This window comes from Pelophylax lessonae (assembly GCF_965119305.1).
Source record: "Pelophylax lessonae genome assembly, chromosome: 13".
Classification (NCBI taxonomy): domain Eukaryota; kingdom Metazoa; phylum Chordata; class Amphibia; order Anura; family Ranidae; genus Pelophylax; species Pelophylax lessonae.
In genome coordinates this window covers 146,290,753-146,317,113 of record NC_138780.1, presented here as the reverse complement: position 1 = coordinate 146,317,113, position 26,361 = coordinate 146,290,753, and the positions used below count along the sequence as shown (strand labels likewise).

The following is a 26,361-nucleotide window of genomic DNA, read 5'->3' as shown; positions in this document are numbered from 1 at the left end:
CTGCCCCCCACAGCCCATCTCCATCCAACAATGTGCCTTCTGCATGCAGCTCCCCCCCCCCACAGCCCATCTCCATCCAACAATGTGCCTTCTGCATGCAGCTCCCCCCCCACAGCCCATCTCCATCCAACAATGTGCCTTCTGCATGCAGCTCCCCCCGCAGCCCGATCTCCATCCAACAATGTGCCTTCTGCATGCAGCTCCCCCCGCAGCCCGATCTCCATCCAATGATGTGCCTTCTGCATGCAGCTCCCCCCGCAACCCGACCTTGATCCAACAATGTGCCTTCTGCATGCAGCTCCCCCCGCAGGCCGATCTCCATCCAATGATGTGCCTTCTGCATGCAGCTCCCCCCGCAACCCGATCTCAATCCAACAATGTGCCTTCTGCATGCAGCTCCCCCCCACAGCCCATCTCCATCCAACAATGTGCCTTCTGCATGCAGCTCCCCCCCCCCCCCCCCACAGCCCGATCTCCATCCAACGATGTGCCTTCTGCATGCAGCTCCCCCCGCAGCCCGATCTCAACCCAACAATGTGCCTTCTGCATGCAGCTCCCCCCCCCCGCAGCCCGATCTCAATCCAACAATGTGCCTTGTGCATGCAGCTCCCCCCCACAGCCCGTTCTCCATCCAACGATGTGCCCTCTGCATGCAGCTCCCCCCGCAGCCCGATCTCGATCCAACAATGTGCCTTCTGCATGCAGCCCCCCCCCCCCCCCCCACAGCCTGATCTCAATTCAATAATGTGCCTTCCGCATTCAGTTGCCCCCGCAGCTTAAACTCAATCCAACGATGTACCTTCCGCATTCAGCTCCCCCACAGCCCAATCTCAATCCAACGATGTACCTTCTGCATGCAGCTCCCCCCGCGACCCAATCTCAATCCAATGGTGTGCCTTCTGCATGCAGCTCCCCCATAGCCCTCTCTCGATCCAACAATGTGCCGTCTGCATGCAGCTCCCCCCACAGCCTGATCTCCATCCAAGGATGTGCCTTCTGCATGCAGCTCCCTCTGCAACCCTATCTCGATCCAACAATGTGCCTTCTGCATGCAGCTCCCCCCACAGCCCTATCTCGATCTAACGATGTGCTCCTCAAAATCATTGCACAGAGCAGGTAAGTATAACAGGTTTATTATTTTAATAATAATAAAAAAATTAACCTTTACAATCACTTTAAGAAGAGCACCTGTCCTTACCAGACCTCAACCACATTAGAATTTAGTATAGCATGAAGCCAGTTACTGCTGCTTACATATGGATTGGATATAAGATGGTTATACACATACAACATCAGAGTGAGGTTTCCTGAGGATAACACAGACAAACCACTGTAAACAATGACTTTCAGAACATATGTTTATAAAGTGTAACTAATGGAACAGTGCATGGTCTGGAAGCTTTGCCTGCTCAGTCTCCATCCAGAGGGAGCCAGAAACAGAAACATGCAAGGCGTAAAGGTGTTGGCTTCCTTGTTGTTTCAAGTGTTCATAAGGAGAATTACACGGTCTGCAGAGCCTGCCCTTTAAGTCTCACTCGGCTGAAATGGGGGATTCCGATTTAGTAAAAAAAAACATATTAAGTTTTGTAAGAAAGGGGGAAAGAAAAAAAAAAAAAAAAAAATCACTAGAGCACAAGAAAAGGTTACCGATTCATACAAAGTGAAGCCTGTATTACTTATGGCAACTAACCGAGAAACAAGTGTTGTTTTTATAACCTGCACAAGAAAATGACAGCTGGAATCTGAAGTCTTTCAGCATTTTGCCATTTATTTACCTAACAAAGAAATTATCAAAGTGTTTACCGTAGTTGTGAATCCAAGCAGATATATTAACCATTTTAAAACTACAGTGTTGCCGAGCAGTTTAGTGCTGTGATAGTTTTACTGACATTTCAGTTTACATCATTGTTTTGAAATGAAGTGGTTAAATACAACCAATCTAATACCGGGCACTTCTACCCCCTTCCTGCCCAGGCCAATTTTCAGCTTTCAGCACTGTCGCACTTTGAATGACAATTGCGTGATCATGCAACACTGTACCCATATGAAATTTTTATCCTATTTTTTTTTTTTTTTTATACAAATAGAGCTTTCTTTTGCTTTGATTTAATCACCACTAGTTTTTGTTATTTTGTGCTAAAACAAAGGCCAAAAATTTTGAAAAAAAAAAAAAAAAAAAAACGTGTTTTAAAAATGTTGCAAATAAATAATCTTTCTTCATAAATTTAGGTCAAAATATATTCTGCTACATTTCTTAAGTAAAAATAACCCAAATCAGCGTATATTATTTAGTCTGCAGGAAAGTTACAGAGTCCACAAACTATGGTATATATCTAAAAAAATCGATCAGTTCTCATAGGTACAGATGGCCTATCTTATTTCTTGAGACCTGGAAACGCCAGGACAGTAAAAATATCCCCCAAACAACCTTTTTGGAAAGCAAACAGGCTGAGGCATTTAGTAAGGGGCGCATTTTTTGAAGTTGTAATTTTTTGTCACAGTTTTTCGGAAAATGAAGAAAAAAATAAAATAATTTTACATACTGGTCACCAGTGCAGTACAGCGTCATCATATAACTGGTGTGGCGGTGACCAGAGACACTGACTGGTGACAGTATGTAAAAAAAATATAAACAAAATAAAAAAAATTTCCATTCTTTTTAGTTCCATAATATTTTATTGTGAAACATTCTCATATGGGCCCATCAGTCTGTTGACATTTTTTTTTTTTTTTTTTTTTTTTTTTTTTTTACACACTGTGACCAGAGCAATGCAGTGCGACCATATTAAAAAAAAAAAAAAAAGAGAAAGTCACGTGATTGTGACGCAACGTGTCAGGGGGGGAACACTTCTGCCACTTTTTGGATCACAGTATTCGCAAATCAATAGCCTTTTTGCTGGTCTTTCACCACTATTGCAGAGTGTATTTGGACACGTTTCTTTACATGTTTTTTTGAGTATTTCACATAATTTTTTTGGAACTTGGATTTTTCATTGGATGGTGTGCAACACTTATTAGTTTCTCTTGCTTTTTATTCATCATACAATATATTTTTATATGCATGGTATATGTTGACGAACGAGATATATATTCTGTTATTCTAAGTATTTTTTCACTATTTTACTCTTGTATTATTTCAACATTTTACTAATGTATTATTTCACTATTTTACTATCGCTATAGCGCTGCTCCACACTATTTTATTCAACAGTGCTACCATAGTAACTGGGGAGTTAATCTGGATTTTATTTATTTTTTACATACTAGGTTTGCTTATAGCAGTGAATTTTCCTGCAATAAGCAAATATTTTTACTGGATGACAGTATGTAGACACTGTATTGTTGTGATTAGCGGTGTTCGGCTTCAGCTAATCACATGGTACAAATGGGCTGTGATTGGCCTGGTTTGTACCATGTGATCACTGTGATCAATCACAGCTAGCAACACAAATGTATACAATGAATGGCATGAAAAGAAGCCATTCATTGTTTATAACTGTCGTGATCTGCTGTGATTGGTCACAGCGGTGAGATGGTACCGGCAGAAGGCTGGTACACTGATCTGTCATCCACTGAGGGCCCACTTTCTTGGAAGCACGTCATACGACGCCCTCCGTGAACAAAAGTGTTCCTGCCTGAACGTCATTTTACAATGACTCGGGTGGGAAGCAGTTAATCACCACTTTTTTTATTTTTTATTTCTTACCATAAATATAAAGTAAAATTAGCAAGATACTACAAACACTCCAAAAAAATAAAAAAAAACACACACAATCATGCAATCATTGGCAGCCTGAGGCATCTTAAAGCGGAGCTTGCTTCCTCCCCCCCTGGTGCCACATTTGGCACCTTTCAGGGGGGAGGGGGGAATGAGTATCTGTTTTTTGACAGGTACCCTTCCCCACTTTCAATAAACGGCGCCGTCCCTCTGAAGTTCCGCCCCCTCCTCCTTCCCCCGCCCTTGAGCCAATCTAAATGCGCAGCGTGCTTCACGCATGCGCATGAGGGACCCGCCCGTGCAGCCGCAAAGCTTCACTACCGGGTTCCCTCAGTGGCAATGGTGGCGGCAGCACCCGACATCAGATGGAAACATCAGCTGCGGTGCCGACATCGCTGGACTCCAGGACAGGTAAGTGTCCTAATATTAAAAGTCAGCAGCTACAGTATGTATACAGTATGTGTAGCTGCTGACTTTTAATTTTTGGAAGGGGGGGGGGTGAGGCTGGAACACCGCTTTAAAAGCAGAGTTCCAGGCATTTTTGAGTTCATTAAAAGTCAGCAGCTACAAAAAGTGTACTGACTTTTAATAAACACACTTGTCCCACGATCCAGCGGTGTACCCACCCCTGGTGTTTTCACTCTGTGTCCTCCCTCGGAGGCGCCGGCATCTTTACTATGGGCACCCGGCTGCGACAGCTTGTGGTTTCACAGCCGGGTGCCCACTGCAAATGCGAAAGCAACACTGCGCTCTGTGACAGGTCCCAAAGTCTTCTAGGACTTGTCACGTGTCCCAGAAGTCTTTCAGGAGGGAGGGGGAAAGGAGAACTTCTGCTTCCGATCACCTAAGGCAGTGGTCCTCAACCCTGGCCTACAGGACCCACTAACAGGCCAGATTTGCAAGATAACTGAAAAACATCCCAGGGGATATCATTTGCTGCTCAGTGATTGCAGTACTCTAGTCTGCATCTCCCCAAGGTAATACCTAAAATCTGGCCTGTTAGTGGGCCCTGTAGGCCAGGGTTGAGGACCACTGACCTAAGGCAACCGGAACGGAAGTTGCAGCAGGTACCTGTCAAAAATCAGGGAACCCGCTTCCCCCCCTCCAAAAGCTCACTCTCACAAACAGGAGCTGGGGAGGAGGCATTAAATCAGAATTTTCACGTTTGGATGGAACTATGCTTTAAATACCCCTTCCTCATAATAGGTGGTCGATGAGACTTTAAATCCGCTTTTAAACGAGCTTCAAGAAATCCCCATATAGCAGCACTCCGACTGGGAGAGGAGGGTCAGAACTCCAAGTCAATCAAGGTTCCCTCAATGCATGAAGAGAAGAGCCCAGGAATGACCTCATTGGTGTGCTGCTAGCCTTTCAATGTCCACGTAGCAGACTGGGGAGAGAATTTTAAGCAAAGCTATATTGCCTAAAGGGATTCTGTCACTGGTAGGTGAGGGGGGCCAAACTGCTGCAGGTATGACATTAAGCACTTAGATCAGCCTCCCAAACCTGCCATGGCCAAATACTGGGCAGTTCGGAAATGCAAGGTGTGGACACTGCTGGGTACTATCAGACTGCCTCTAAGCCCACCCCCACACATTCCTATGATGGGCAGCCATCGTGGCCAATAGGAGTGTGTAGGAGACAGGAAGGGACAATCAAGCATCAGCACTATCGAGAAGTGCCAAAAGTTTTGCCTCAGGACAGCCTGAGATTTAGCCCTGACAGGAAGGCTTGGGAGGCAGCTGCAGGTATATGACCCTCTTGGTGCCTGAATGCAATACCTGCAACTATTTGACCTCAATTTCCCTTGTGATAGATTTAGGATTTACCACCTCAATACCGTTCTGTATTGAGGTGGTTATACTATGATCATGGTTGAGGCTACAATCATGATACCGGTACCGTTTTTACTGCCTGTTATTCTCTTTCTAATTAAAGTGATCTGAGCAGCTAAACAGCTCCTGGATCACTTTTACAGGTGGCAACAGGGGTTCCCACCCCCGCCTGTCCCAGGGTTTCCTGTCCCGTCCCATCCCATCAGGGAGCCTGGGACCGACCAGCTGCACTGTACAGAGAGAGTGATACTGACATTGGTCCTCCCGCTCTGAGATCACAAACGGAAAGCGACAAGGATTTTGTCACTTTCAGTTTAGTTTTGTACATTTACATTTATATTTAAGTCGTTACCGGCCAGTAACAGCATTTGATCAAACCGATCTCAGTTTGATCAGATGCTTTGGAGGACAGAGGGGAGATATAGCGTCTAACAGACCCCAGGTCTCTCCATAAAGAGGACCTGGCACGACCTATGCTATCACAAGGGCTGTTGTTCATGCCTTGTGATAGCAATAAAGTTTATAAAAAAAATGAAAAGTGTGATTAAACGCAGACTATGAAAAACTCTCATTACATGCTATATACCAGAGCATTCATACTCAAAAAGCCAAAAAAGCATTATTTTTGTGTAGAGTGAAATATACCTTGTTGGTCCTGCTTTCAGCTGTCCCTCCAATCTCTGTCCCCACTGCAGGTTGAGAATGTTTAGACCAGCTGGTGTCCTCTACGGAGCATGTTCTGTGTCAGCTCCTTTCTAAGCTCTTCATTGTTTTCCCTTTTTCTTATCTATACAGCCCACACAACTATTGAGTCAGAAATGTGCCATATACACAGTGGTAAATGACACTTCTCGCCCTCCCTCCTCCTCCGTATATCCCTATTACTAAACACTATGGGGGCAGGATATGGTATGCTGGTTGATTACATTCACTAAGAAAAATCACAAAAACGCTTTGTTTTAATATAAGTCAGTAATAAATATATCAAATGTAATTGTTAATACCTGTAAAGTAAAAGAGCTTTGGATGCAGTCTGAACAAAATGAAAAGGTGGTGTCATTAAACTTTGACTCCACCATATTAAATGCACAAACAAAACACACATCTCATATTCAATAATGATTAAAAGGGAGATGTAAAACAGTTATTTGATATTTATAATACAATTTGTATTATAAAAATTGTATTTTGACATATGCAATTTTAAAGTGAGACAGGTTTGGTATCCATTTACTCGGCGTAACATCATCTTTTATATTTTACCAAATTAGATATTATATTGTGTTTATGTTCACTAAAATTAAAGTTTTTTTTTTTTTTTTTTTATTTGCATTTGAAATACCGCTGCACAAATAATTTGTTACAAAAATAAATTGTAACACCCACCATTTTATGCTCTGGTGCCTCTGCTTAGAAATATGTTTGAGGGTTCCAAGTAATTTTCTAGCTATAAATGTTGATTTTTACATGTATAACAGATGTCAGAATTGGCCTGGGGGTAAAGTGGTTAAAAAATCCTTTACAGAGAGAAATGCCGAGGATACCAATGCTGATCTGCTCATGAAAATGCTAGCTGTCTAGCTCTGACTTGTTGAAGAAGCATGCAGCAAGTGACATACAGAACCAGGACAGCTGGGCAACTAGCATTTGCAGAAGGAGAGGACAGTAAAGGCAATTAACACACCCACTGTTGTCTGGCATGGGTGCCTGGATGGCAATATTGGCTAACCAAAAATGACAAATGTTCTGGCAGGTAATGTATAGGACTCTCCACAGCTGCTCCTTCGCTCACTCACCATATTGGCCTCGGAAGGGATGCAACATACCCGGTACTTCTATGAATGGAGGAGCATGTGTTCTCTCCCCGCAGCCCCCCACCCTTTTCATACATGACAACATTAGTGCTTGAGGATTGGCAACAGGTAGAAAGAAGCTCAATTCTCTAAGCCAATCAGAGAACCTTGTCCAAAGAAGTAGAGCAGTGTGAATATAATTACAAGCGAGAAGAACACAAGTAAGACATAAGTAGTGTGCTACTGTCTGCTGTTCCTTTATTGTGCAGTCATAGGTTGGGCAGGTCCCGAATATGCTGTAATGGATCAAACCATTAGTGCCCATTAGCCACTGGAATCTCCCCATGGAGTCTTACTTTTTATATGTTCTAAATATATCACTAAAGGTTTGATGCCGACATGTAAGTGCCAAGGCCATCCTCTTCAATTTTTTTTTTTTCAATAAATATGAGATTTTTTGCCTTCCTATACAAACCTATATTTCCAGGCATCTTTTTGCATCCAGCTCCTGATGAGTGGACAGGGATCCACGAAACGCGTAGAGCCATACAGATGCATATATATATTATTCAGAGACAGCCATGCACTTCTTTACGAAATATTAGCTTACTACTAGAATATGATTTGTTTTACTACCGTATTTTCCGGCGTATAGGACGACTTTTTATAATAAAAAGATACCCCAAAACCGGGGGTTTGCTTATATGCCAGGTACTGTAGCTTCAGCTAGTTACAGAACGTCTCTATTAAGTATTTTAGCCCGCTGGATGTGCCCTACTATGTACTGTAGCTTCTGCTACAAACAGAACTTCTCTATTATTAATATTTTAGCCCGCTGGATGTGTATACAGTAAGTTTCGGCTACTTACAGAACGTCCCTGTGCTGTAATACTCTATGTACCTTGCTGAGCCAATCACGGCAAGCGGTGTATTCGATTAATGCATACAAAGCCTGCTCGGATTGGCAGGCTTATACAACCTTTGCCAATCTGAGCAGGATTTGTATGTATTATTAGAATACACTGCTTGCCGTGATTGGCTCAGCGCAGTACATAGAGTATTAGAGCACAGGACATTCTATAAGTAGTCGAACCTTACTGTATACACATCCATCTGATACAGTATAACCGGTAGATCCATAGGATGACTGTCTTACAAATGTACTACAAGATCTCATTGATGACTTATGATGTCAGAGGATGAATATGATGAGGATTTTGAAGGATTTTAAGTACCGGTAAGTCATAACCATTTTAATTAAAATTATTTACAGTAAATCAAAACTGATGTTATGAAATGGTGTTGCCTCAGAAGAGGGGGGTAGTCTTATACAGCGACTATAGGGCAAAAACCTATGTTTTAACTGGAAAGTAAGGGGGTCATCTTATAAGCCGGAAAATACGGTATATGACTTTTTCTGTTAGCTTTTTTTTTAACATGTCTGCATCATATTTGGAAGCTGATGATATAAATTTGTATCAATCTTTGAATGAACAATAAATGACTATGTTCTGATTTTATCTATGTGTATTTCAGTTATTGACCTGCCTTATGTAATGTCCCATGACCTCTGTTCCATGTTTGTACATACAATTCGTGATGGAGGAATGTCACTGTGCATGCTTCGCATCATATCCTTTTTCTGTAAAGGTTGAAGTAGGGCCAATGAAAGCTGCCGAATAAAACAGGGTGTCCTATGCCTTCCTCTAGTAACCGTTATTTGGGGAAAGGACATCTTCTACAAAACAGTCACCTTCCTGTCCAGTAATTGATAATAAAATTAAAAATAATCTGTAGCTAGCCTCTGGTAAGCCCTTTGTTGCATCCAGCTTCATAGGAAATCATGCATTTTTTACACATTTTTCAACTTTTCAGCATATTCAAATTTCAACTTACATTCAATATATTTTTTTCTTTGTAATAGCACTTTTACTTAAAGTGTTACTAAACCCAGAAGAGTGAAATCCATGTGTATAAGCAGTAAAGCATGCTTGTTATACTCACTGTGTAACCTAAGGGGTTAATCTTCTGTGTAAAAATGCTGTTTGATCCTGTATGCACAGGTCCTTCTTCCACTGACTCCAGAACAGGTCTGGATAAGACAGAGCCTTTGGAGTCAGGCTGCACATGCCCAATTTGGTGTGAATTGTTAGAGAGGTTTTGTTTTTTTTTTCTTGGGAGAGTGCATGTGATCAGCACAGGGCCAATCAGCACTGTCCAGACAGAGGGTCAGAGGTCCTGGATTCTGAGTGCAGTATAAAAACTCTTCCTACAAGCTTACCTAGGAACTGATAGAAGTCACAAGACTGCTATATGCTGCTGCTGATGAGAAAAGCTATTTAGCAGTTTATATTTACTAAAATAATTGCATTTCCATGTTCTGTGTACTGTGGGAGACCAGAGATAGTGAATGCAAGCTCCTGGGTTTAGTAACACTTTAACGTTTAATTCTTATAGTTCGGTTTAACTGCAATTTAAGTCTACTGGTCTTTAACATTTAGTTCTTTGTAGATCTCACCTCCAATGTTCTGAATAAGAATGGTGCATGCCACAACAATCTAAATAGAAAAATTAAAAATAATATGTCATGGAAGAAAAATTAAGAATCAGCAATTATGTCTGGCAGCAATAAAAGGACTGACTGCAAATACAATTCTGTGGTTGTTTGCTCTACAATGGAACCCAAATGATTGCACTTTCTCTAGGCACAAAATTTAATTTGGGTATTGGAGGTTCTTACTGGAAAAATCATTACCATTTATGCTTTTCTCTAATTATATGGATGCTTCTGAATATGCGACACAGCACAAATGCAAAATAGTTTTTTCTAATGCAAATCAGTTTTGAAAAATTACTGGGTTGATAATCTCCAGTCTGGGATTTGTGTGACTGATGTTGCATAGAAGTATAATATTTAAATATATTTCCAGGACATCCTCAGTAATGGTGATATAAGCTAATAGGAAAAAAAAAAAACAAAGAAACACTAGTACCTTTCCAGGTGAGCCAAAGGCAACGAGGCCAAGATCCTCATAGGAGGTAACAGCTGTAGACAAAGACAAAGTTACTAAAAACCTAAAGATATACTTTATTTACAGACCAACATTTTTATATTTAAACCTGCTGCAAAAATATAAAAATAATAATTAAAAAAAAAAAAAAAAAAAAAAAAAATTATATATATATATATATATATATATATATATATATATATATATATATATATATATATATATATATATATATATATATATATATATATATATATATATATATAAAAATACTATAGCAGGCACTTTACCTCAGGGGTATTTTGAAATAGCATATTTTTAATTGCACACTTGGTTTTGGCGATTTAGTTTGGCATTTAAAATGCCAAATTGTTAAAGTAACCCCTTTCCAGGAACAAGAAAAAAAAAAAAGGAAATAGAAGCAGCCTGTTTTGGTGCCACCAATCTTTGCCCTCTTCCAAAGCTATGGCCACTGATAGAGAGTATGCAACTCTTTGGGGTGCTGTGGTTCCACCCAACGGCCACTACATCACCACTGTTTCCGGTGAGGAGGTTGAAGCTGGCCAGAGGAACCACAGCGCTCAGTGGGGGGCATGCTATCTGACAAGCCCAATTAGGAAATTGTAGGACCAAAAAGCAAGGGTGCAGGAAGAAGCACAAGGACAAACTTTGAAAACTTGCTGATTAGTGTTCCATCGCTACATAGAAAACGTCTGCCCTGATGAAACGTGAAATAGCTTTTGAAATTACATTATCAGGTTAACCACTTAACCACCAGAAGATTTTCCCCCATTTCATGACCAGGCCATTTTTTGCAATACAGCACTGCATTACTTTAACTGACAGTTGCGCGGTCACGCAACTCTGTACCCAAATAAAATGTATGTTATTTTTTTCCCACAAATGGAGCTTTCTTTTGGTGGCATTTGATCACCACTGCAATTATTTTTTGCGCTACAAACAAATAAAAGCCATCAATTTAAAAAAAAAAAAAAAACTAACAACATTTTTTACTTTCTGCTAAAAAACATTCACTTAAAAAAAAAATGTAAAAAAGAAAAATCAAATTTTTTCATAAATTTAAGCCAACGGGTTCTTGGTAAAATGGTAAAAAACAATAAAAAACAAAAAGGCATATATTGATTGGTTTACAGGAACATTATAGATTCTACAAACTATGGGATATATTTATAGAATTCATTTTTTTTTATAATAGCAATGCCGGTGATCAGCGACTTATACCGGGACTGCGAGATTGCAGCAGACAATCGAACAATAAATTACATTTTTGACACTTTGTGGGAACTCGTGACACTAATATAGTGATCAGTGCTAAAAATATGCATGGTCACTGTACTGACCCTGGATGGGAAGGGGTTAAACCTCTAGGGCAATCAAAGGGTTAACCTGGCACCTAGCCAGTGTTTTTGTGACATGCGTGTGCTGCTTTTACTAGGGGAGAGATGGATTTTAGTCCCTGATTTACCGATGATCGGTGGGTGCTGGCGGACGTCCAGTGCCCAGCACACGCAGATCAGCTCCTGCTGTGATCAGTCACAGCAAAAGTGACACGTGCGCCCCCTGTAGGTGGAAGTTCAGAATCACGTATATATACACACATGATCCTGCACAGGATGGGACTCCCTGTAGCCAGTGCTATATTTTGGCCTAGGCCAACAAGGCCCGGGCCTAGGGCAGCACTTTGCAGGGGTCAGCAAAAAAGCCACCCCACCCCTCCACCTGAGACTCTTTTGGCCTCTGGTTGCTAGAGCCGCCTCTCCCACCTCTCTCTCTCACCCCCCTCCTTTCTCTCTCACCTCTTACCCCCCTCTCTCTCAACCCCTCCTCTCACCCCCTCTCTCTCTTCCATCCTCCCTCTCTCTTATCCCCCCCCCTCTCTCCCACCCCCCCTCTCTCTCTCTCTCTCTCCCACCCCCTCTCGTGACATCTCAGGGGTTCATGCTGGGACCTGGAGTCCTTCAATTTTGGAGGGAGTCACAGCCTTTAAAAAGGAAGGAGTGGGGCAAATTTACATAGGAGTCGGAAAGGCGGCACCCAATTTTAGTCTTGCCTAGGGCAGCACAAAACCAAAATACACCACTGCCTGTAGCAGTAAACCTGCTAAAGGGTGGTCCAGAAGTGGTTAAAGCTTATATGAGAGTTTAATGATTGCGTGTACATATATACTTTGAAGCAGTAACTGTCAACTTACAAGGTGTAGGGGGCCTCAGCTGTGGCCCCTGACAGCTCCAAAGGGCTGCACATATTATTTAGTATATCATAGAAGACTGTCAGAGACTTCAAACATACTAGAGACTGCAAAACTGAAACAGGGGTGGAAGACACATTACAGGAGATAGTGAAAAACCGGGGACTTGCTACTTGAGACTGCTAGAGATCACTACCATTAAAGTCTTTTTACAAGTCAGTGCCTGCTGGATTATGCAAAGGGCCACACAAATGCGTACCAAAGGGCCGCAGTTTTGGCACCAAGGCTTTAAAGAGGTTGTAAACTCAGTTACATTTTTTTTTTTTTTTTACAAGCTGAAAGAGAAATGCATAATGAGCTAGTATGCATCGCATACTAGCTCATTATGAAATACTTACCTTAGAACGAGCCCCCGCCGTGCCGTCTGCTTACCTCTATGAAGGGCGACATGTTCAGTCGCCCGTCTTCCGGGATCGCGGCATCCGGCCATCTGATTGGCCGGAGCCGCGGTGCCGTCACTCCCGCGCACGCGCGCGGGAGCCGACGGTCACGGCACAGGGCTCTGAAGGAACGGCACGATCTGCCGTTCCTTCAGAGCGCATGCGCCAGTGACGTCACTGGCTGCATGTAAGGTAAATATCTCCTTAATGGTGCATGTTTAGGAGATATTTACAGTACCTATAGGTAAGTCTTATCATAGGCTTACCTATAGGTAAAAGTGTCAGAGGAGGGTTTACTTCCTCTTTAAAGCATGGCTGGACAACACATGATCAGAGAGAAATACTAGAGTAATACACTAAACAGCTTTGTAATTATTAAAATGGTTCTAAAGTCTAAAAATGTTTTACCTTAAGCACCTCCTGCCCAACGTATAGACAAATAACTGCAGTGAGGCGCTCTCTTGTTCTGGGAAGAGGTCATATGACGTCTTCCCACTCTCGGCGCACAGTGATTGGCGGCGAACTGGGCCCAATCACAGCTGATTACATGTAAACAAGGAAATGCAGGTTATTGACTTTCCTCTCTCACACTGACAGCGTGTCAGACACTGGCATTTCCTCACAGGGGAGCCCTGCACAGATAATCAGGGTCCATCAGTGCTGCATATTAGTGCCACCTCATCAGTGCCCATCAGCACAGCCTCATCAGTGAAGGAGAAAAATTACTTATTTACAAATTTTCCAACAGAAAAAAAAAAAACTTTCCCTCTTTTCAAAATTTTTGGTCTTTTTTTTCATTTTTTTTTTTTGTGAAAAAGAAAAAACCCAGTGCTGATTAAATACCAACAAAATAAAGCTCAATTTGTGTGAAAAAATGATAGAAATTTAATTTGGGTACAGTGTTGCATGACCACGCAATTGTCATTCAAAGTGTGACAGCGCTGAAAGTTGGCCTGGGCAGGAAGGGGGTAAAAGTGCCCGATATTGAAGCGTTAAAGAAGTAGTTCAAATTTTGGAACTTGTTACATGTTCCAGCAGCTGCAGCCATTCCCCCTCACTCCCCTCCCCAGTGAGAGTGGACGGGCATCTTCTCCGGGGGTGCCCGCTGTCACGCTTTGAAGAAAACATGGCTGTGCAGGACTGCACCCGCCTACGTCACTCATTCACAATCCTCTTTAAATGGGAAGCTACAAGCTTGTAGTTTTCAATGAACTACCACGGCCCTGTTGAGCACTGTGGTAGTTCATTCATTCTTCCTGTCAGAATGTATCGGCTGGTACGTGCAAACAGACACACTGACAGGTCTGCAGGAGTCCTGCATGCCATCAGCCATCTGCTGATCACTGATGCAATAATTCTCAGGCTCTCAAAACAAAAAAACAAAAAAAATTGTAAAAGCACATTTTTTTTTACCTGCAAAAAAATGTGCATTTATTATTTTTTTATTAAAAGGTGAACTTATCCCTTTATGGATTCCCTGAAAAAAAAAATGGAAAAAAATAAAAAGCTGGGGCTGACTGAAGATCTCAGAGGACAGATGGCAGCTTTAAGGGCCCTTTCACACGGGCGCTCCGTATGTCCGCAAATCATCCTATTTTTTTGCGGATGATTTGCGGACATAATGGAAGTCTATGGCATTGCGGATGTCAGCGGAATACCATCCGCTGACATCCGATTTTCCTCCTGTCAGTTCTGTTCCGTTTTTTGGAACTGAAAAAATCCTATTTTTGTTCCGTTCAAAAAACGGAAAGGAAGGAAAATCGTATGTCAGCGGTGTCATCCGCTGACATCCGCAATCCCCATAGACTTACATTAGGTCCGCATATCATCCGCAAACGGATGGGATGATATGCGGACCTACGGAGCGGATGACAGAAATGTCATCCGCTCCGTGAAAAAAAAAAAAAAAAAAAGTCCCGCAGCGGACCTTTCACACGGAAAGCCCGTGTGAAAGAGCCCTTACATGGTTTTCATTATGACCTTGACAAGGAATGAGACCGTGGGGGTAACTGGAGCATGAGAATATAGTGTGTTATCCATCTATTGCACATAGGAGATTACATCCAGCCACTGGTGCGGTGAACGCTGGATATCCCCTCAGGTGAGGAGAGCTTTCTGGTGAGTGCGGTACACAAGGGGGAGCATGAGTGAAAACACCGGAACAAATATTTTGTTAAAGCACATTTTCTGATTTTTGTGCAATATCAAACTCAAGGATTGTTATATTGTGTGCATGCACTTGTTTACTTTTATTGGTTTAAACTGAAAGTTTTTATATTAATTGTATGCACATGTCACTCTACCACTGAGTCACATAGTATTTTTTTTTTTCACATTGAATTTTTGTGATTGGCTTTAAACTATTGGTATATATTTTACGTACAGCATGTATTAACATTTTGAGTCACAAATTTGGTGTATCAACACACTGAATATTGCAAAACACCCACTAACATTCTCTATCAGTGCCGCTTCACACTCTTGCGGCTGCGGCGATCGCATGTAATATCGGAGCGCACTGCTCCTTCATTACATGCGATCAGCTGTGCGGTGCAAATTCAGCCATACACTTTGTATGGCTAAATTCGCACTGCACCCGCACAAAAGTCGCACAGGACCCTTTTTTTCAGCCGCATCAGGATCAGATCGCACAGTGGTTCACACTTGTGCGATCCGATCCTGTGCGAACTGTAAAGATCGCACTGCGATATGCGATCAAACTGGGGGGTGTCGTTAACAATTCATTGACACCCCCAGCGTATCGCATATGGCAGTGTGAACTGCCAAGGGTGCATTTGAGATGCGGAAACAGGCTGCGAATTCGCAGCCTTCCTGCATCGCATGAGTGTGACCCGGCACTCACACTCCCTGAAAAAAATGTTTGCTACCTTCCCACCCTCAGTGCCGGGTCACACTTACGCGAATTCGCAGCCTGTTCCTGCATCGCAAACGCACCCTTGGCAGTTCACACTGCCATATGCGATACGCTGGGGGTGTCAATGAAATGTTAACGACACCCCCAGTTTGATCGCATATCGCAGTGCGATCTTTACAGTTCGCACAGGATCGTATCGCACAAGTGTGAACCGCTGTGCTACTTTTGTGCGGGTGCAGTGCGAATTTAGCCATACAAAGTGTATGGCTGAATTCGCACCGCACAGCCGATCGCATGTAATGAAGGAGCAGTGCGCTCCGATATTACATGCGATCGCCGCAGCCGCAAGAGTGTGAACCGGCACTTAAACACCTACCTATCCCCCTGATCGATCCAGCGCTGTGTCTGGCTGCAAGTCTTTTAGCTGCAATTCCTGGTCTCACAGGGACTAAGGCAGTAGCGAGAGTCATTGGCTCCTGCTGCTGTCAGTCAAGTCCTGTGAGGAGGGAGTGGGGAGCAGAGATGAGCCACACTGTGTGTGTCTATAGACTCATAAAGCCTGGCTCACGTATGCGCTCGCATTAGTACCCTCATATCAGCTGGCTTGCTATGGGGACACTCACAAGGAGAAAAGGAGGACAGCGATATTGGGGAACCTCTAAAGTAGAGGTAAGGGGCTGCTCTGTGCTAAATCACTGCACAAAGCAGGTAAGTATAAACCTCTTTATTTTAATATATAAAAAAAATAGATTAAGTATCACTTTAAATACCTTTCTAGTGTATGTGTGCTTACAACGTAAAAACTTACCAGTTTGAATGCATAAACGGAGCAACAAGTGAATGGAGTATGCAGCCAGCAGTGCCACTATCAACAGCAGAATACTAGTAAAGAATAAAGAACACACAGTTAAACAGCCAGCTTGAAACAGGAAGATATTTTTTACAAAGTTTATAGGATACGTTCACTTTTAAAAAAAATAAAATAAAATAAATAAATGCACATTTTTTGTTGCAGGAGACTGCAAAGCATTGCACCAGCTATCAGCGATCACAAGATTGCTGATGCCATGCGGGTCTCCTGCACGCTGTCAGTGTATGGGCTTATCCGTTCATCCCCTATGGGAAAGCTGATACTCCCTGACAAGAGCAATCCATGAACTACCAGGGCGCTCCACAGCACCATGGTAGTTCATTGAGAACTACAACCTGACAACCGCAAAGGCGGTCAGGATTTGTAGTTAATTTAGACACACAGATCTCCGTGTATGAATGACATGGCCGTGTGGGTGGAGCCCTGCAAGGCCGCACTGCTTTTAAAAACTGTCAGCTAGTACAGGGAACTTCTCCCCATGCTGCTGCCACGGCGGGGGGGGGGGGGGGTGGTGGTGGTGCAGCGGGTGGTGGCTGCAGCACTGATAACAGATTACATATTCCATATACCCTAAAGTCAGGGGGAACATGCAACACGTTCCCAAAGGTGAACTTATCCTTTAAGAATGTTGCAGAAAGAAAAAGCTGCCAAATGTTTTGTTTGCACTAATGCTGAAGAAAAATGTGCATTGTAAAAAAAAAAAAAAAAAAAAAAAAACCTTTATTTAATTGAAAGCCAATGGGCACAGAGACCGCATTAAAATTTGACAGGGGGGGGGGGTTGATTTACTAAGGGCTCTTTCACACGGTCCTATCGATCCGCGATCCCCGCTGAGCCGGCAGATGACAGCTGTCTCCGCTTGCAGTGCGGAGAGGGAGGTGTCACAACTCCCGCTGCTCTCTGGGGGGGGATCGGATGAGAGCGGACCGCCTGTCCACTCTCATCCGATCCGATGACGGATGGAAAAATAGGGTTTCCATCCGTCCGGATTTCAGGGACAGGATCGGATACGGATGGCAGCGGAGGTGTCTCCGCTGACATCCGCTGCCCCATAGAGCTGCATGGAGGATCCGATCAGATCCGCCTAAAAAACTGACAGGCGGATCTGATCGGACCGCTCGTGTGAAAGAGCCTAAAGCTGGAGAGTCTAAAATCTGGTGCAGCTGTCCATGGTAGCCAATCAGCTTCTGACTTCAAGGATACATTCATTTAAAACATAAATAAATAAATAAATAAATGCACAGTTTTGCAGGTAAAAATGTGCATTCATTTCTTGTTTTGGAGCCTGTAAAGCATTGCACCAGCAATCAGTAGAGTGCTGGTGCCATGCAGGTCTCCTGCACACTGTCAGTGTATCTGTGTGCCGTACTATCTATATGGGCAAGCAGATACACTGACAGGATCAATGAACTACCACAGTGCCATGGTAGTCCACTGAGAACTACAAGCTGACAACCACGAAGGATGTCGGGACTTGTAGTTTATTCATACACAAAGCTCTGTGTATAAATGATGCGGCTATGCATGGCTTCATTCCAAAAAGAGACAGCTAGTACGGGGAACTTCTCCCTGTACTGCTGCCAGGCAGCGGCTGCAGCATTGGGAGCATAGTACATGTTCCGCCCTAAAAACGGGTGGATCATTTAACATGTTTCCAAAGTTGAACTTATCCTTTCAGCTTGTTCAATTAAGCTTTGATAAAAAAAAAAAAAAAAAAAACAACCTGGAAGCCGATTGGTTTCTATGCAGTGTTGCACCAGATTTTGCACTCTCCAATTTTAGTAAATAAACCCCAGGGTGTCTAAATGAGAGGTGTGAGACTACCAGGTTCTGGGAGTAGTTTTGGTTCAGTGTAAAATCCAAGACCCCCACTGAGGCGCATTCAGGTGCATCAAGCATATGGGTATGCACTTATTCATTTGGCCAGAATATTACTTTATTCTGGCCCTTAAAATAAATGAACGCTCAAGAGCTAAATACGCCTAGCGTTGTGTGTAGACGCATCTCCTAAAAGTGATTTTGGCGTGTTCAGCTTTCTGCCTCTAAATGCTTGTGAAAGCCTATGTGTGCATGAACATATAGTCTAAAGGGCCATACACACTATAAGATTTTCTGAAGACTTTTTCCTTCAGATTTACCTTTTCTATGTAGTGCAAGGGCCTGCCAGATTGCATACAAATTGAAAGTGTTTAGGTTTGACCTCATATTATATGGTTTTGGTAAATCTAAAGGAAAAAGTCTTCAGAAAATCGTACAGTGTGTATGGCCCATAACATAGAAGGGCATTTAGGAGTAGAAATAAAAAATAAAAATACATCACTTGTCTGTAAAGCGGCATTTCACAGATGCAGTGTGCATTAGGCCTAAGTGTGCAACATTACATCTACTGGTCACTAACATACAGGGTTTAAGAAACAGGCATTATCCAGGAGGTGGATGGAAATTATTATGAAGCATGAAGTCATGAAAACAGTCAGCTAGCATAAAATGCTGACTAGCTTCCTCTTTTATTACATTTCAAAGCCACGCATCCAAAAAGCTTTGCTAAATGAACCGCAGAAAAACAGCCAAGTTAGAAGTAACTTACTATACAATCATGAAAAACGGAATTTTTGTAAAATCTTACCTGTAAAATTCCTTTCTCTGAGTCCTCCGACAGTCGCCGCCTCTTCATATTCGTCACATATGGGGTATTAGACTTTGCTCCGAAGGAGTAGCTAGGCAACAGAATATGTTAACATTAAAGCTTTTAACATATCCCACCCTCAAAGGGTGGTCCCCTCAGTCAATACCCTCCTACTTCCTGCAACCATATCTCAGTTTTAGTGGAATAGCAGTAGAGTATACAACCAAACCCCAAAAGAGGGGCGGGGGCGGCGACTGTCGGAGGACTCAGAGAAAGGAATTTTACAGGTAAGATTTTACAAAAATTCAGTTTTCTCTTACGTCCTCCGACAGTCGCCGCCTCTTCATATTCGTCACATATGGGGACGTCCCAAAGCAGTGCAAACATGAGGGGTGGGAAACGCATCCGCGCCGAAAAGGCAACGCAGTCTCCGCATCAAAGAAAGGAACCTTACCAAAGGAAGGAACCCAGCTGGGCAACAGGAAAAAACAGGTGCTCAACAGGAGCAACAACCCAGGAAAAGACAAATAACCAGGGAATAAAAAACTTATCCCAACAGCCAGTGGTCCCCACAAGGGACCCTAGGGCAACGCCGCACTAAGAACCTTGCGGCCAAAGGAAGCATCCGCAGATGCCTGAACATCTACTTTGTAGAATTTTGTGAAAGTGTGCACGGTCGACCAAGGCGCCGCCTTACACACCTGGGCTACAGAAGCCCCATGACGACAGGCCCAAGACGTACTCAGACATCTAGTAGAGTGCGCCTTCACAGGCACAGGGGGAACCTTCCCCTGCAAAGCATAGGCCTGTTCAATGGTCTGCCTGATCCATTTTGCGATGGTAGAGGCCGACGCCGCCAAGCCCTTCCGAGGACCCTCTGGAAGAACAAACAAGGAATCCGTCTTTCGAAAAGACTCAGTCGATTTAAGGTAAACCCTTACCGCCCGAACAACATCCAGAGAATGTAATCTCACCTCCTTTGGATGTTTAGGCTTCGCGCACAGCGAAGGCAAGACAATATCCTCATTAAGATGGAATTCCGAAACTCGTTTCGGAAGAAAAGAAGGATTAGGTCGCAAGACCACCTTATCCAAATGAACAACCAGATACGGAGACTTGCAGGACAAAGCTGCCAGCTCCGACACTCTGGGAGCCGAAGTGATCGCCACCAAAAAGGCGACCTTTTTGGACAACATAGACAACGAGATCTCCCTGATCTGTTCAAAAGGAGCACGTTGCAACACAGACAGAACGAGATTTAAGTCCCAAGGGGGCAAAGGATCCCTCCTAGGAGGAACCAGATGCCGCACACCCTGAACAAAAGTGCCAACCAAGGAGTTGGAAGCCACGGGACGTTGAAACAGAACGGCCAGCGCAGACACCTGACCCTTTATCGTAGCCAGCGCCGATCGACACCCGTTTGAAGGAAGGACAGCACTCGGGAAACCGAGTATGTGCGGGGTGAAAACCCCCTGGACTCACACCAGGCAAAATAGGCCTTCCAAGTACGGTAATAAACCTTCCCCGAGGAAGACTTCCTCGCGTTGATCAAAGTATGAACGACCTCTGGGGAGAGACCCTTCTCCTTCAGGACCTCGGTCTCAACAGCCAGGCCGTCAAAGCCAGCGACTGTAAAGCAGGATGGTATATCGGTCCTTGAGACAGGAGATCGTCTCGAAGAGGCAGATGCCACGGGGCGTCGACCGCCAGATTCACGAGGTCTGCGTACCAGGACCGGCGAGGCCAGTCCGGTGCCACAAGAATCACCGTGCTGCGTTTCGAGTGTAACCTGCGAAAGGAACCTGGACAGCAACTGAATCGGTGGAAACGCGTACATCAGCCTGTACTGATGCCACGGGGCCACTAACGCGTCCGACGCGTCTGCCCGAGGGTCGCGCGTCCTTGCCACGAACCTTCTCACCTTGTTGTTGAGACGAGACGCGAACAGGTCCACATCTGGAAGACCCCACTTCGCGCACAACATCTGGAAGACAGCCGGGTGGAGAGACCATTCCACCTGATCCAGGGTCTGGCGACTCAGATAGTCCGCCTGCCAGTTCTCCACCCCCGGAATGTGAACCGCCGTTATCGCCGGGACATGAATCTCGGCCCAAGACAGAATGTTGGCCACTACTCGAGCCGCTCGGGCACTCCTGGTGCCCCCTTGGTGGTTGATGTAGGCCACCGCCGTGGCATTGTCCGTCTGCACCCGAACCGGGCAGCCCTGCAGCCGGTCCGTCCAGCGATGAAGACAGAGACTTATCGCACGCAATTCCAGAATGTTGATCGGAAGGGAAGACTCCCCCTCCGACCAAGTTCCCTGGGCGGACAGAACGCCCAGAACACCACCCCAGCCCGACAGGCTGGCATCCGTGGTGATCACCGTCCACGAGATAGGACGAAACGACTTGCCCCCGGACACCATCGGGGACTGGAGCCACCACAGAAGGTCTTTTCTGGTGCGATGACTCAACGAGATTTGAAGATCCAGAGATTGAGGTCGCCCGTCCCACATGGACAGGATCTCCGCTTGGAGACCCCGCGTGTGAAACTGGGCGAAGGGAATCGCCTCGAAGGCCGAGACCATCAATCCCAGACATCTCATGCACGTCCGCAGAGACGAGTGCGGAACGTCCCTGAGGGACCTGACTTCCTCCTGAAGAGTTCTGAGTTTGTCTTCCGGCAGGAAGACCTTCGCCTGCACCGAGTCCAGAATCATTCCCAGGTAGGAAAGACGAACCGACGGACTCAGTGTCGACTTTGGAAAATTTATCGTCCAACCAAACTCCTGCAGAGTTTGCATCGTGACAGACAGGTCCTTCTCCAGACCCTGGCTGGTCGCAGACCGAACCAGAATGTCGTCCAGATACCCTAGGACAGAAATGCCCTGGGCCCTCAATAATGCCAGAACCGGTGCAAGCACCTTGGTGAAGACCCGCGGAGCCGAGGCGAGACCAAAAGGCAACGCCACGAACTGGTAGTGATCCTCCGCAATGGCAAATCGAAGGTACCTCTGGTGACCCTCGAAAATGGGGATGTGAAGATACGCATCCTTCAAATCGATGGAGGCCATGAATTCCCCCGGAACCAGGGCAGCCACCACCGACCGCAGGGATTCCATGCGGAACTTGCGAACCCGCACAGAGCGGTTCAGAGCCTTCAAGTCCAGAATTGGACGAACCTTGCCCTCCTTTCTGGGCACGGTGAACAGATTGGAATAAAACCCCCGAAATCTGTCCCGATGAGGCACCGGAACTACCACTCCCTGAGCCCTCAGGTCCCGCACCGCCAGGTGCAGGTCCCGTAAACGCTCTGGAGACAGTTGAAGATTTGAGGGAAAAAATCTGCTCTCCGGCCGAGAGAGAAACTCGATCTTGTAACCAGATCGAACGATCTCCTGAACCCATCTGTCCCGCACGCGGGCCAACCAGGGCTGAAGAAAACCGAGCAAGCGTCCCCCCACCCCAAAACTGGGTGAGGGCGCCCCTTCAGGCCGCACTGTTATGGGCAGCGGATCCGGATTGACCGGACTTCTGTTTTCCAGACCAGGGCTTCTTCTGAGAGCCTTGACCTTTGAACTGTTTGCCCTTGTAGTGCGACCGAAAGGCACGAAAGGACCCCTGAGGGGGCCGAAAATTAGCATGCTTCTTCCCAGAAGCCCCCTTAGCCTTGGGGAAATGGGGCAAGAGAGTGCCCTTACCTCCGGTGATCCCCTTAATCAACACATCCAAGGACTCCCCAAAAAGGCGAGACCCATCATAAGGCAGATTGGCTAAGGTCTTACGTGAAGACTGGTCCACCGACCAACATTTCAACCAAACCAGGCGGCGAGACAACACCGCCACGCTGTGCACACGTGCAGCCAACGGGACTAGGTCCAAGTCCGCATCACACAGATACATGACACCCTGGTGGATTTGATCCACCATATCCAGGGTCACCGGCGAGGCCGAATCTGCGCCGCCTAAGCATCTGCGTCCAACTTGCGACCGCCTGGGCCGCCATGAGAGAGGCAAACAGAGCCTTAAGCATAGAACCCATAACAGAATAAGTATGACGGGCAAGAGACTCCAATCTCCTATCCGTGGCATCACGGAACACAGGGGAATCCTCTGCAGGAATCGCAGTGGATTTGTTTAAAACCGCAATTGCGTGATCCACTGGGGGTGGCACACACCACCTTTCATCAGTGGAAGGCGAGAAAGGATAACGCAGCTTGAACCTACTTGGTACAGCAAAAGGTTTGCGCAGATTGCGCCATTGTTCCTTAACAGCGCGCTGAAAATCATCATTGCAGGGAAAAACCTGCGGCGTCCTGCGTTTTCTCTGCGTCCCATAAGCCGCCAAGGCAGCGGGGGGACACACTTCATCCTGCAAACGCAGCGTTTGTTTTATGGAAGCAATCAATTCATCCATGATTGCAAGCTCTTCAGGCGAGCCAGGGGGAGAATTATCAACCCCTTCAACTTCAGCCTCCACCTCGGACCCCACTAGATCCAGGGAGGAGCGGGACCCCGATAAGGAGGCCCCCGCCATAACAACCCCATCACCTTCACCCTCAGAATCAGAGGAAAGAGCAACTCTGGGTCTTTTAGTAGATTGAGCAGCCACCAGCATCTGCACCTGAGCAGCAAGGCCAGCCACAATAGTGGCTAAATCCCCCCCTGGGGGGGAAACAGCGGGCCCCTGGCTTTCCACCAAGGCGGTAGGAAATTTGCCCTCCTGAGAATCCATTGCCCCTATAACAAATGCCGGATAATAAAGGGTTAACTGCCCCTTTAACACGCGCGGCGAGCGCAGCCCACCGCACCACACACAAGCACAATGAGACCCCCACAGGGACAATAAAACTGACACAGGCAATGGATAGGAAGGATATAACCTGAGGAGACCCTCGCCGCTGCTGCTGCCTCGATCGGTGTTCCTGGAGAAGAGGAAGTGATGCTGCCAGGGCGCTCTATGAAAGCCTATGGGAGGCTACAAGAAAATGGCCGCCATGCATGTAGAACATGCGGCCGGAGCGAGTGTAGGCAAAATGGCGCCGTTTGGCGCCGAAACCGCCGCTCCACAGTACAGTAATGCACACATGTCTGTATATAAAAAAACATGTCAGATCGCCGCAGCGATCGCCGTATAATGCCCAAACATGCCACAAAACATGCCCCACAGCACACAGCTTCTCACACTGACAAGGCTGACACACACAGTGTCACACAGCTCCCCCCCCCCCCCCCCCTTGCAGCCCACAGCATGCAGCCGAGAGATAGGGAGACAAACAGTGTGAATAGAGGCAGGTTACACAGTCCCAGACTGACACCCCCCCAGACAGACAGGTCCCCACATAAATACACTTACCTCACAGTGGCGTGGGGGACCTGCACAGGCGAACAAGCCGCTGCACATGAGGCAGGGAGAGTCGCATACAAGACGCACAGAATGGGGGTTAAGAAACCGCACAGCGTCCAGTGAGGTAGCCACCTCACCAATCATCCCTGCACCGAACAGGGATGGGTCGTTCACTGTGCCAGGAGCGTTACCTGGCTGAACGCTCGATGGCAGGCTGGGAAGCCACTGACCCACGACCTGCGACCAGGGGGATCAGCCCGAGACCCAGCCCGCATGATCCTCTTCATCCGAAGAACTAACTAAAGCTGACAAAAAGAACAGCTAAGTAAAGGTAGAGAGAAAACTCAAACAAAAAATCAAAAAAGAAGAAAGAGTCTGGGGCACAAAGCCCCAGCACAGAGAGAGCCAGCCACTCCTCACAAGCTAGACATTAAAACTGAGATATGGTTGCAGGAAGTAGGAGGGTATTGACTGAGGGGACCACCCCTTGAGGGTGGGATATGTTAAAAGCTTTAATGTTAACATATTCTGTTGCCTAGCTACTCCTTCGGAGCAAAGTCTAATACCCCATATGTGACGAATATGAAGAGGCGGCGACTGTCGGAGGACGTAAGAGAAAAGCAATTTAGACAGTGAAAAAAAAAAAAAAAACTTTTACAAGATCCCACTGTAGGGTTTAGAACACCTGCTGTAAATCTTAATATGGCTCCTAACAAAGTGTTATGACATTTCAAATGTGAACGTCAGGCAGATCTAAAAAAACTCAGATTAATGGAACTCTTTATTCATCCTTACATGATTGCATTTATTTTTAATGCATTTAGGGTAAAACCTGCATTTAACTTGCAATCAACCTCTTGCAATCTACTCACATAGTAGCATAGTGCAAATACACTGGGAAAGGGAAAAGGAAGGACCTGGAGCCAATCAGGGATGATGCAAAGATGATCCTTGCAGTCAGCAGGCTGTGGGTGGAGAGATGACACCACTGTACAGTTTAATGACTAAACAGAAAAGGTGGTGTCATCCACTGGCTATGCTGTATAGCAGGGTTGTGTACATTTCAGGAACAGCAGGTAAAACAGGTCCCTTTACGTATTTTATCTGTGTATTTAGGAATTTGCCTGGAGATCAACCCTAACATTGCTTAGTCTAAAACAATATCAATATTCAAAGAACATAGGCTAACCATATCTACACAGATTTCTCTTGTTTATCCAGCAGGTTGAACAGGAAAAATTGAATAGAGATTCCCCATTCATGATACACAATGAAGAATCTCTGCTGTCAGCTACTGTATTCAAGCAGCCGCTACATCTGATAGGATGCGGTCACTGTTCGGCCAAAACAAAAATTTTCAACATAGCTCCTTCAATTAAAAGTTTGTCGGGGCTGGGTGGTGTCGACAAGACGACCCACGGCTCAAATTTCAGACGATTCATCAGGGATTGGATTAAATATGAGTTAACCAGTTTGCGCCAGCGCTGCCCTGCCCTTTAAAAGGTTTCAGATGCTAGGAGGTGGGGTGGTGTTAATGATCATGTGACCGCCATGACTGCTGTCACATGATCTGTTAGCCGCTGGTAACTGTTTCGGCAGCGCGCGCCCTTGGCCCAGCTGTGTCTGCTAATTGGCAC

General features: G+C 45.3%; 1 protein-coding gene across 1 annotated transcript in view; it reads right to left on the bottom strand.

The window, feature by feature from the left end:
* SLC38A6 (solute carrier family 38 member 6) overlaps positions 1-26,361 on the bottom strand; it is a 120,059-nt gene that overhangs the window by 78,092 nt on the left and 15,606 nt on the right. Inside the window, exons 3-5 of the mRNA XM_082242626.1 lie at positions 16,690-16,763; positions 10,340-10,392; positions 9,865-9,904 (exon numbers count right to left, since the gene is read on the bottom strand). Coding sequence (XP_082098752.1) covers positions 9,865-9,904; positions 10,340-10,392; positions 16,690-16,763 — 167 coding nt within the window. The remainder of the gene's footprint in view (positions 1-9,864; positions 9,905-10,339; positions 10,393-16,689; positions 16,764-26,361) is intronic.